Genomic DNA, 12,539 nt, shown 5'->3' with positions numbered 1-12,539 from the left:
GTAGTGGTGGTGACATGCAGTACCAAACAGGATCATTTTTCTTTTTGGATGACTTAGTGAAACTCACATAGGGATCTCTTCATTTTCCCACTGCTGGTAAATGGTGGAGAATGGTGAAGCAGTGATTATTCTGCATCTCTGTTGTTGTTTCAGTCCAGGAGGCATTACAATTTGTAAACAAGAGAGAAACATGAGTACCCCATGTTTTGTATTTTAGAAACTGACGCTTGTAAAATGCACATTAATGTGCAGTATTATGCAGTTAACTAGCAGGCAGTGAGTAATGAGAGAACTTTTGCACACCTGTTCCTCCTGGAACAGCTTTTTCATGGTTGGGATTTTTTTTTGCTTTTAGCAGTGAATGGGAAGATGGGGAGGGCACACGTTGTATGTATGCAGAGTGTTTTAGCTGTGATGGAATGGGTTCAAGAGAGGGGTTAACTGGAGTGAAGGAAGCTAGCAGGACTTAGTAATGTGGTGAAATTGTGGCAATCCCTGGTTATCAGTGTTTTATCAACAATATAACCTTAAGTATTCAGTTCATCACTGTTTCATCACTTTAATGTTTACCGTGATCCTTTAATACTGTAGTTGATTAGATCTATAAGCCGCTGTAATACAAAGAACTTTGCCCAAGGCAAATTAGAAGAAAAATTAGAGGAGGAGGGAAAAAACCCAACATTGATAAAAGGGTTAATTAAGTGAATTGGAAGGGAAGGTAATGTTTGCTTTTTTGAAAGCGGGGTAATTTTATATTCGGCATAATTTGAAAGTGGTGCATAACCAATAACTGACTTGAAAAGTATTATTTGTGAGGAAAGAAAATAAAATTTTAGATTTTTAAATTTTAAATTTAAATTAAAAAAGCTATTTAAAAAGGTATGGTGATTAGAAACTACAACAGGGGGAAAAAAAGCTTTGTAGTCTGCCAGAGTTGGCTACACTAAGGAACCCAGTTTATCATAGTTCCAGTCCTGCAAAATCTTAGGTGGGGGTTTAGCGTATATCCTCATGTATGCTAAGGGAAATATTTACTGGACTGGGTAACGTGTATTGATGTAGCATATTGAACTAAGAAAATACCTATGAATATAGAATTAATTCCTTTTAAAATCTAATAATAATTTTTTAAATTGGACAAAATAATGCAGGGGATTTTGTTAAATATGTACATTTTCTGTATGCTTCTTAACATTTAACAGTGTTTATTGTGAATTCAATGTACTAATTGAAATTTAAGGAGAGCAATGTGGATTAACTGGCCAGGAGGTAAAACTCAAATTCATAATTTGGGAAACAGAAGGTTGCTTTCCTTTAGCTTTGTTTTATTTCTTAGCTTTTTTGGTCACTACTCCTGTCATTTGTATGTCAAGTTTAATTACAAAAAAAAGTATTGGCTTTTCTTTGTGATGATCTGGTACAGTTAGTTTTTCATTTGTCTTAAATGAGGAAATGCATACGCGTTTCTCCTGTGTAAGTCTCATTGTATTTAACTGACAGAAAACACTCACCTGGAATCATTACTTGTTCCATTTTAAAAACCAAACAAACAATCCCACATTTTTTTCATATTTCTTTACAGATCTGCAATTACGTTGGACCTGCAAAAGTAATCGTCCAGTTAGTTACTAATGGGAAATACGTCCACTTACACGCTCACAGTTTGGTGGGTAAATTTTGTGAAGATGGAGTATGCACGGTTAACGCAGGACCTAAAGATATGGTTGTAGGGTAAGTCTGTCAACTCATTTGTAAAGCCGGGCTAAGGGAGAGAGAATCAAGCGTAAACACTGTAAGGAGCAATACAGAAATACTACTAAGAGGCAGCTAAGTGGAGCACTAGTCTTCATGCTCTGATCTGCGTTTTGTTTGTATCTTAAAAAGAAAAATAAATGGGGTTTGTGTTTACCTTTGTAGAATTTGCCCTAAGCAAGCTAAGTAGATTTAAGCGAATAATTTTCACTTAGGATTTGTAGGGTTTCAATCCCTTGGTGCACAATCCAAATTTGTATTCTAATCCCATTCTTTAAAACATAAGTAGTTTCAATCAAAGAGAAGGGACCATGAAATTACTGAAGAAGAGCTTTTGTTACCATTTTGATCAATATTTTGCTTTTGCTGAAATCTGCCAATAGGCATATAGGGAAGAGAAGAGCATTAAGAAAATAGGGTTAGTAAATTTGAAATTAATGCAAGACACGTATAAACATGAAAATACTAAATGAGTCAAACTTTTTAAGTTTAAAGCAGTAAGGTTGTAGTGAAATTGTAGTTGGTCTGTTCTTGTTTAATTTAAAAGAATAATTGTTTATATCAGTAAATGGGAGCTGAGGCTCCTGTCTATGTTTTCAGGCTTAGATCAGGTTTCATGCTGGCTGTGAGTTTTAGTTCTGTGATCTCAAGAATGTCTTTGTTGGTGAAGAAGATGAAGTTTAAAAAGCTGAGAGGGCTGGGAGAGAGAGATTCTTTTAAACTGTAACTTTTGATGTCCAAGCCCAGTGCACTAACTTTACCAAGCACAACAATTTAAATAGCTTTATTTGAAATGCTCCTTTTCATCTTGAAAAGTTTGGCTCATTTCCTAACCTGTCTTGTTTTTCATCAGATGTTTAGAAACAGCTTTCCTATCCTCAATTGACCCACATGAAAATTGAGTTATTGTCTTGTTTTTATACTTCCAGATCTAATTGATTTTTAAATGTGCCAGGAAATTTTTACAAAAGCGAATCCTATATTATGGAAGTTTTCATTCAAATAGATACCTGAAGTGTCTTGCTGAATGTCCAGAGCTTTGCTTAAAACATTTCCTTTGGAAAATGTTGCACTGTTTTTAGCTTCTTTGCTTGCTCTCCAAATCATTTTGAACGGATGGAGCTTATTCTGAGCAGTTGCTCTGCATAACAGCCATATAGAATGACATATTAATATCATTGCCAAGACAGAGCAAACAAGGTGTGACAACCAGATTTTCAAATGTTTTGTAAGTTGCTTCCATAGTGCAGGTCTGAAACCTAATAGATTACTACTTATGCCATGGGGAAATCCCATGCACCAGTGCAATCGCTGCCATATAATTGTCCACATTTTACATGTTTTGTAAGCTTGGATGAATTTTTATTGCTGGAAAATTTGCCCTGAAGAATTAATAGTGCCTAAGTAAGCCTATAGAGTCCTTCCGTTGACTTCAGTTGTGTAGCTGCCTCTGGTAAGAGAGAGACTGCCTGCTGCAGGTTTGGCGTAAAGCTTTAAGAAAATACTTCCCGTGATCAAAATTCGGCAGGTTTGCGAATCTTGGAATACTTCATGTCACAAAGAAGAAAGTGTTTGAAACTCTGGAAACACGCATGATAGATGCTTGCAAAAAAGGATACAACCCGGGACTCTTGGTGCATCCTGAACTTGACTATCTGCAGGCAGAAGGATGTGGAGACAGACAGCTAACTGGTATGTAGAAATGATGGCCTGATTTTAATAGGCCTTTTACTAAAAACAGGTTTAGCTTCTGAAAATACAGATTCTTAGCCAGAAAAGGGCCTTGGGTAGGAAAACAGCCTATCGCTATGTGCTTTAAGAGGTGGTGTGTTGTTGCTGTGCTTTAGAGAATCTGAAAGAAAGAATCTCTGCTGTCAACACACGCTTGAGAATGGAGGAACTTCCTTCCATAGCTGCCTCTGCCCACCTCTGCACCTGTATTTCCTTGCTCTTATCCTGTTTAATAAGCTGATAAATAGAATAATTTTGCATTATTGCTGCAAGACATGATATCCTTCAGTAATTTGGGGACCGTCTTTTGAGAATATTGTTCCATTCAGCTGCATTTCACCCATATCCCTGTAAAACCTGTGGTCTACGTTGCTTTCAAACCTGTGGTCTACGTTTCTTTCAGGCACTGTATAGAGGGGCCAGCCTTCTCTTCATCACTCTAATACCAGGAATTCAAATGTCCTTAGTGGTGGCCTTTGTCCTTTTCGCAACCTTTATAAATTGAGAGCAGAAAACAGTCATTTTCTATATGTCTCTTAATTGTATACCTTATCTTAAATAACATCTGATGCACAAACTGCGAGATGAATGCAGTATATTGTGAATAGTTGCTCCTCTCTGCTTAAAAAGAGAGAAGCTGATGGATACTAAATGAAGAGGAAAACATTTCCTCGCTATTGGTGCCTTTTGATTGTAATGGAATGACAGTTTGGAAAATGCTCTCTCTGTTTTGTTACGAGTCCCCTGCCGCTTATGTTAATTCACCTGTCTACTTATCGGTTCCAGAACGTGAAAGAGAAATTATTCGTCAGGCAGCAGTACAGCAGACTAAAGAAATGGATCTCAGTGTGGTGCGTCTGATGTTTACAGCTTTTCTCCCTGACAGTAACGGTAGTTTCACAAGGAGACTTGATCCTGTTATATCAGATGCAATATATGACAGCAGTAAGTATATATGGCTTTAATTAGTTTTTTAATAAGGGGCAAGCTTTTGTATGTACAAAAATGATATGTAGATATTGCTATACATAGACTCATGTGGCCCTGTTGCTTTCCTGTTATTTGATCAATAACAAGTGGTCGATGTATGAGTGCCTCCATGTCTGTCCAAGTACATATGGTATCATTCTGGTTTTTAATAGATGGTGATGTAAGCCATAAAGGAGGATTTTATTTTGCTGTTAGCACGTTTAATCCTGCCGCTTTTGTTATGAGGATTTTGTAAACTCTTGTTATATTCATAAGAAGTGCTTGAATTTTGCAGGGTTTTCAGTTCGTTTCTATGACAAACGGTTTGTCACACAAGATGTGAAGGGAAAAAAACCAACTTTGCTTCAATCCTGTTGAGAATTTGACACCTTTCAGTTTGTTGGCTATCTGCTTGTCCTTGTTTTGTGAGCCTAACACAACCAGAGTTCTCAATGCATTTCCTTTAGACCTGTCAGTATTTGAGCTATGTATATCTCTCAAATATATATATAAAATATATATATACCTGCTGATTTATTCATGTTTAAAAAAAACATAGATAAATTTAGGTAGGTTTTATTGGAGGCTTGTCTTTCTAATGCATTTCTATGTGTTGTGCTTAGGTTTTTTTGAAATCTAAAACTGTTATGAAGGTAAGCGTTTTTTTTAATCTTTCCTTTCAATAGAAGCTCCCAATGCCTCCAACTTAAAAATCGTAAGAATGGACAGAACAGCAGGGTGCGTAACAGGAGGGGAAGAGATTTACCTTCTCTGTGACAAGGTTCAGAAAGGTAAGAGTCCTAAGTATCGTAAGGCACACCAGGGTGTTCACATGGAGTACACGTGAAACCCGCTCTGCTGCCTTAGTATTCTCCTGCCCTGATAGTGCAGCAGGATTTGTAAGCACTCAGCCTTTCTAGAAGCCAGGCCAGCAGTCCAGAAAATGAATAAATCAAAATAGCCTGTTTCAAAGCAAATTCAGCTTGTGTTGCCTCCACAGAGACCATGTGATCATTTGTTCTTCTCAAATTTCTGCCCTTGCCCATGTTCTGGGTTTTTTGTGGGTAGTGGGTCCTGGGTAACGTTTGACTCCATTAAGTAACACCTGCTCTGCATTATTCTGAAGTTTCTGATTTATTATTAAGTTCCTGATTATAAAGAGTAAGTATGAGCAGTCTCTACTAACCACCAATGGGAACTGAATGTGTTCAGCACTGCTGCTAGTAACTTCACTTTTATGTATATGCTAGTGGTAGAGATTACTCGGTGTAAACAGATTCTTCTCACAGACTCCTTTTGGTAATTTCTGGTCGTGGCTATGAGTGTGTCAGGATTGGGCAGTGTGGATTTGGATGCTTTGTTTTTGGATAGGAAGGTAATGGTTAATGTGGTTGGTTGTAGTATTTGGGCTGAACTAAAAAGAAGAAATGGGAGTGAGGGAAATCCTTTGCATTTTTCAGCTCTAGGTAATACCTGTGACTCCCTGGTATAGATTACATGGTGGAGCAGGTGCCCTGTTCTCGCCTGTTTGGAATCAGTCCCTGCACATGTTATTAAAATTACACTGATGTTCGTTGTTAATACAGGCTGTCCTTTTCCACCTCTCTTTCTTGCAAATGTTCTTTTACCACTTAGGAAAAAGAGGCCTTTGAAAAAAGCTGTTTTCTTTCAGTAGTGTGTATACCCTCTGCTATCAGAAGGACTGAGATGAAACATAACTCTTTTGCACAAAATAAATAAATAAATGTCTGACTCAGTGGAAGCCCTGAGGTGGGGTTTCCCCTCAGCTGGATCGGGGTTTCCCCTGACCTCATTGCTCTCAGAAACCTCCTGCCTGAAGGAACTTGAGCATGCAGGACAGCAGGACTGGAAGTGGTGTTTCACAGTCTTGAGACAAGCAGGTGGTGGATCAGAGGAAGCAGTCTGTCTGCTCCAAAAGCCTGTCCTGTGTCAGTCACCCTAAGAGAGAATAGGCTTTTTTGAGTTTTTTCTCATAGGTGTGCTCGGGGAGGAATATGCTAGTGTGATATTTCCCAGCTTCTCCTAAAAATATAAATAAATAAATACAAAGGGAATGAAAGAAAATTTGTTTAGAGGAGCAGAAGCCACATCATGTGTTTCTGGCCTGTGCTGTGTTTGGGGGATGAGGGATCACTGCTGACGTGCCGCTCACTCACACCCTTGCCGTCTCTCTGAGCTGCAGCTCCAAAGTGGCGCTCTGCCAGCAGCAAGCGGAACTTGAGCTGTGGCACTTCAGGTTTTGCTACAGTTTTTTTGAACTGAAACTGTTGGAGGAGAGAGGGTGGTTTCTACGTTTCACGCTTCAAGTTCTCCCCTCCCTACATGTTTGTTCCAAATAAAGCTCCTCTGGAATGTTTTATAGCCCTAGAATAGGAAGAGGTAGTGAACGTAGTTCTCCTTTTACTGCTCAGTAAATAGAGAGCAACTTCAGTGAAGTCATTGCTGATCTAAAATTGATGTCAAAACTGGATTATTTATGATGTTTTCATAAAATGGATAGAGATAATTGATGTATTACTCATGTAATCACCCAGCCAAAAAGTAACCATGTTGATTTTATCTGAAATAAACTTAGCTGAAAGTAAAAAAAAATGCACAAACAGCCCAAGGAGTGCTTCTTTCACTCTTTGCAGATGATATTCAAATACGTTTCTATGAAGAGGATGAGAATGGTGGTATGTGGGAAGGCTTTGGAGACTTTTCTCCTACAGATGTACATAGACAGGTAAGTAACAGAGCACTGGTCATTTGTTAATGATCTTCTCAACTCTGTAAAGTGGGATTCTGTTATAATTAGTACATTAGGTGAAAGCATCTGTATCCCTTACTAACTTCTTCTTTTGTTGGTTACTTCCTAATAATAATACGATCTTAACTGTTCTTTAAAGACGCACATTAGGTAAGTAGGCAGGTTAGGAATAGAGCGCGAGGAAATTGGGAGATAGGCCCACTGCTTTAACATGCAGCAGTGTAAATTGGGATAGGATATATAAAAAAAAAAGTCTCTCAGAGCTCCTGTGAACACACTGAGAAAGCCACAGAATAGATACTAAATGATATGGGGACAAACAGTGCAGTACTTACATACGTGATGTGGTGGTACTTTGCACAGCAGTTCTTTCTTTCCCAAAAGGCTCTAGGACTCGGACTCAAAAGTGCAACTGAAAACTAAAATGGAAGTTTATTATTGTAGCAGCCGTTTGCCAAGAAATTTTGCCTCCCAAGCCATGAACCAACTGCTACAAAATAACACAAATATAAAAGCAAAGTTGTCCAAACCCATGCTCCACCATAGATGTGCTTATCATTGTTTCCTTCACAGTTTGCTATTGTGTTCAAAACACCCAAGTATCGAGATGTCAATATCACAAAGCCGGCATCTGTATTTGTACAATTGCGTCGGAAATCTGATCTAGAAACAAGCGAACCAAAGCCTTTTCTCTACTATCCGGAAATCAAAGGTAATTCATTAAACCTGTTTTATATGTTGGAAACAGAAACTGCAGGGTCCCTAGGAATGTTTTTAATAGGATAGGACTTGCTGGATGAGGGATTTATTTTGTAGTTATTTTTAGAAAATAGAATATTTGCCTCCTTGTTTTGTGCAGAGCTAGTATGAAAAGCTGTAGCTCTGTCATGGGTTTGTAGGTTTTTTGTTGGACTGGTAGGCAGTAAATCCACGACAATGTTCCTAGTGAGGCTTACTCCCTGCAAGTTTCCTATATGCATGCATGCCTGTCCATACAGTAGATGGCACTCTCTTCCTCTGAGTTTCTGCAAAATAGTATCTGAGGACATTTTACTGTCAGTACTTTCAGATGAAACCATAAACCAAAGACTAGTTGGTATCTGGTGGAAAAAGTACGGCTTTTGCAGTTCTCTTCTTTTAACATCACGCCTCACAATTTCACTGCTGTTTTTGAATTTTCCAATTGCCTGTACTAGTTAAGTAAGCCCAAGGCATTTCTTGTGAGAGCAGGGAGGGTGCTGTTTCAAGCTCTTGTGTTAAAATATTAGTCATTAGCAGAAGTAGAATAGTTGGCGGCATCAGACCTGCTTCCTAAATTGTTAGTGAAAAGTTTAACTAGCAGATCTGTGCCCTTTAAAGCCTATATTTGGAATGTTTGACATGAATAGCAGCACCAATCACGGTTTTAAATATCAATAATGTTAGTGATATGGAAATGCCTTGAGGCCCAAGTCAGAATTGGTGTTTCATTGTACTAAGACGGTCTTTCTGCTTAATAGTTTACCTGCCTGCAGGTTACACTGTTATGTCCTAATCTTGCACGTTTTCAGTGCCTAACTTAGAGCTGTATTGAAATCAATACCGTGTCAAAATCTCTAAATATGTGTGCATCAGTGATAATGGACTAAGGTCAGCTGAGGAGGGAGGGATGTCAGTTGATGTCCAAAGGAATCTACTGTACCCCTATTATAATAAAATAGCAGAAAGCGTGTATTCAGAAAAACTTCCAGAGTTGCTAGAGAATTTTGTATCAGTAATGATTTCAGGACTCTCTTGCACAAATTTTCTTGAAAGTGAAGTGTACAACTGCAGAGCAAAGTTTCCAGATTTGAAGCAAACCTCTTTTATGCGCTTCTTAATGGAGTAAAATTAATTCAGCGTGATGTGCGGTTTTGGATCTCCTACACAACCTAATCATAAAATTACCATTTAGGGCCTGTTTTTTCCCCTTGTTGCAAGTGTCCACACAAACTTAGACACGCGTATGTGGATTTTTTGTTTGTTTCTCTGACTAGATTGCTCTGTAGAGTTTTCTCTCCTCGTCAGTGTGAGTATGCCTGGTGCGTGCATGCATACATACTTACAGATCATGTATGCCTGGAAATAACGCACTTGTACTTTTCAATGTACTGTTTCATGTATTCAGCACCCTCATTTGGTGCACTGACTGGTGTGCCTGTGCATGAAATTTCTTTGTGTCATATGGCTGTTGAAAACTACTAGATCGTTTAATGAACAAAGGATATTTTGTTCTTTCAACAGTTCTACTGGATTTTAACTCCTGTAATGTTTGTATCCCTACTTTTGTTGCTGTTGTCGTGATGTTTTCACTTTCCCCGGTCACTGGGGTACTTCTTTTAAGTCTCTGTTTATTGCTTTCCAGGGGGGCTAAGTATTATTTTGTACTTAACGCTATAAAATATTTAGGCTTTTTTTTCTACTGCTGCTCAGCATGGTTTGACAGTGTTATGTCCTGCCTGAAAATAAGCTATCTTTGTTCTAGTGTTTTTTCTGATATTTTAAGTAAATCATGTCAAGCAGATGTTTTCACCATTTCTTGCCATCCTTACCCTTCAACAAAAGTCCAAAGGGCACTGCAGGTACTCTGCACTGGAGTTGCAGGAAATCAAAGTGCCTTGTGATTTGCTGACCCTTTGATAAGGGTCCATTTCAGAAGTAGATTTGCTTAGCAGAAGAGCCTGTGTGTATAATCCCCAAAGGAAATTTTCTTGAACAAGTTTGTGGTTCGGGGGACTTGTGCTGGTTTATGACTTGCCTTAGACATAAAAGAATTTGGGGACCACTGATTTCCAGGGCTCTAAGTACATGAGACACTTTTGAAGGAAACTCTGAGCCCCATAAGACACCTCTGCACGTTTCCCTCCCAGTCTGAGCGCAAGGCACCTGACATAACTAAAGAGACCATGCTGGCCCAAGTGATCCTGATGGTCTGGCTGGGGATTTGGCACTAGCTTGTTTCTCACAGGAATTCTCACTGCTCCATTACATACAAAGTTGTTCTGTTATTTGGAGCCAGAAGAGAGTTGACTCTTCTACAGCACTCTGTATTTTCCTTTATAAACTAGTAAACTTTAGTAATGCTTTCTGTAGTCTGTGCATGGCCGTTAGTAAGAGTGACTCCTTATCCCATCTATTCCTTCTAACCCAGATAAAGAAGAAGTGCAAAGAAAACGACAGAAGCTCATGCCAAACTTCTCTGATGGCTATGGTGGAGGCAGTGGTGCAGGAGGCGGTGGCATGTATGGAGGGGGAGGTGGCGGTGCTGGCTCTGGTAAGGCAGCAGTTTTGGACAAAGAGGGGAAGGGCTTCTACTTTGAGAGCAGGACAGATGTTTTTTCCAATTTTTAAAATGTGATGAGGATTTCATTGTTTTCTAGGTAGATAAAACCTGACTCTTCTGTCTTTGTAGCAGTGTTACTCATTTCAGTCAAGCATCTCCTTGTTTTCTAAATAATTCTGCAGCCCCTTTGCCTTCCTACTTGTAGATGAGGCTTGTAGTGACTTTTTTTTTCCTCTTCCTTGAAGCCTTAAGTCACGGATAAGGCTTTTCTAGTTGAGGGAGTTTGAGTCAGAAATCCATCATACCTTAGCTTTGTTGCTTCCTAGGGCCTCAAAGACACTTAGCTCAAACCAGGACAGACAGCTCAGCTAAGTATCATCTTGGATGCTCACAATTACACAGGTTCTTAGTTATTTCTGGGACCAGGAATGGAATTTGGCAAATGAACCCTGTTAGTGTAAAGAACTATTAAAAAATTCTGGATACTGTTTAGTAAATTTTCTACTATGCTCTACCTGTTGAAGCCAGAGCATATCTGAGATGCAGGATCCGTAAGAGCATTCCTTTGATTCTTGCAGCAGAGCATTAAAAACCTCTAGGTCAGCAAATGTCATCTGAACCACAATACCTTTGCAAACGTTTTTGTAGAGCAGCGCTTTTCAAACTGTTCCATGCGTTGCTAGCAGCGCATCTATAACAACACCAGAATACAAATTTGTTGCAATCACAAAGATTCAAAAGCAGAGAGGTAGCTTGTGAATCTCAGCTGAGTTTTAGATGAAGTGACAGTACGTTTGTATGGTCTTATGGATGTTGGGATAGAGAGTGTCACTAGCCAACCATCTAGAATTTCTTTGGAGTTTTGAAGTGGGGGAGGGTTCGCCTTCAGTCTGGAAAATTCATTTTAATCAGATGGAATAAAGCAGAATGTATGTAGAAAACATTTCAGTTCTTTAGGATCAGTGTTCTTCCAGATGGTGTTTTCATTGCTTTAAGGTGTAATTCTATTAATTCTTAATCTTTTTCCTTTCTTTAGGGTTCAGTTACCCTTCATATGGATACTCTGCTTTCGGAGGGATGCATTTCCACCCTGGCACAACAAAGTCCAATGCTGGAATGAAACATGGTAACAGTTAAAATGTCATTGGATTGACTTTGACCATCTTTATTTTATTCTACAGTACACTTCTGAAGCGTCATGCAGGTCTAGCTTAGTGTGCTGAGGAGGACTATTTTTTTTCACTAGAATCAGTCTCTTTTCTAGAATCTCTGGCAGCAGAGGGGTTTGTGTAGATTATACTGCCCTGCTTCTCTTTAATTCTCTCTGAGTCTGCCTTAAAAGCTGTGTGCATGTTGCTTTTTACTGCTAATTCCTGAGAAGCAGTCACCAAAACCCCTCCATGTGCTTCAATGTTCAGTGTATGTTTTGAGCAACAGCCCTCTTGCTTGCTTGAACATGCTGATTACAGGTGACCCAAGGACCAGACCAGAGAAAAGGTATCTGCCTTTGTTGCCACAGTCTGGTACCACACGGTAGTGCAGAGAAATAACATAAAAGTCAATGGAAAAGGTTGAGTTAATAAGAAGAGCATTCTTGGCTTCCTAAAGTAGGGAAATCATTTCAAGTCTACAAGTTGAATACTCTGTAGTTATTTCCAAAGTCTTATGATTGAATTTGCTGTCAGAAAAATGAAAGTAAATCTGAATAATTCTGTTAGATTTCCTGGGAATACTTCAGACTTGGATTCTTGTACCATAAAAAGAGAGGTATATCTATTACTGTTTATAAAAGATTATCTTTAAAGCAGGGGCTGTCAAAAACATAACATCACTTTAGAGCAAGTTACTTTGCTATGACTGTCCATGTGCGTTGGCATCTGGAGCATTATGTTTCATTAGTGTTTAATGCTAACACCTATGTTAAAGTAAATTTTTGTATTGAGTTCTTTAGGGTTTGGTTTTGGCTAGTTGAGCTTTATCACTTGCATAAAAAAGCAACAGTATTGGACACTAATG

At 38.8% G+C, this 12,539-nt stretch overlaps 1 protein-coding gene across 4 annotated transcripts in view; it reads left to right on the top strand.

Annotated features, from left to right (window-relative positions):
* NFKB1 (nuclear factor kappa B subunit 1) overlaps positions 1 to 12,539 on the top strand; it is a 59,312-nt gene that overhangs the window by 29,655 nt on the left and 17,118 nt on the right. For 2 of the 4 annotated variants that reach the window (XM_074589450.1, XM_074589451.1), the window contains exons 6-14: positions 1,583 to 1,731; positions 3,281 to 3,444; positions 4,270 to 4,428; positions 5,139 to 5,243; positions 7,107 to 7,198; positions 7,796 to 7,934; positions 9,238 to 9,282; positions 10,392 to 10,514; positions 11,560 to 11,649. In XM_074589450.1, the coding sequence (XP_074445551.1) occupies positions 1,583 to 1,731; positions 3,281 to 3,444; positions 4,270 to 4,428; positions 5,139 to 5,243; positions 7,107 to 7,198; positions 7,796 to 7,934; positions 9,238 to 9,282; positions 10,392 to 10,514; positions 11,560 to 11,649 (1,066 nt within the window). The remainder of the gene's footprint in view (positions 1 to 1,582; positions 1,732 to 3,280; positions 3,445 to 4,269; positions 4,429 to 5,138; positions 5,244 to 7,106; positions 7,199 to 7,795; positions 7,935 to 9,237; positions 9,283 to 10,391; positions 10,515 to 11,559; positions 11,650 to 12,539) is intronic. The other 2 variants (XM_074589453.1, XM_074589452.1) reach the window with 1 other exon arrangement.

The sequence above is a fragment of the Larus michahellis genome, chromosome 5 (genome assembly GCF_964199755.1).
Source record: "Larus michahellis chromosome 5, bLarMic1.1, whole genome shotgun sequence".
NCBI lineage: Eukaryota > Metazoa > Chordata > Aves > Charadriiformes > Laridae > Larus > Larus michahellis.
This window is presented reverse-complemented; position numbering and strand designations above follow the sequence as displayed.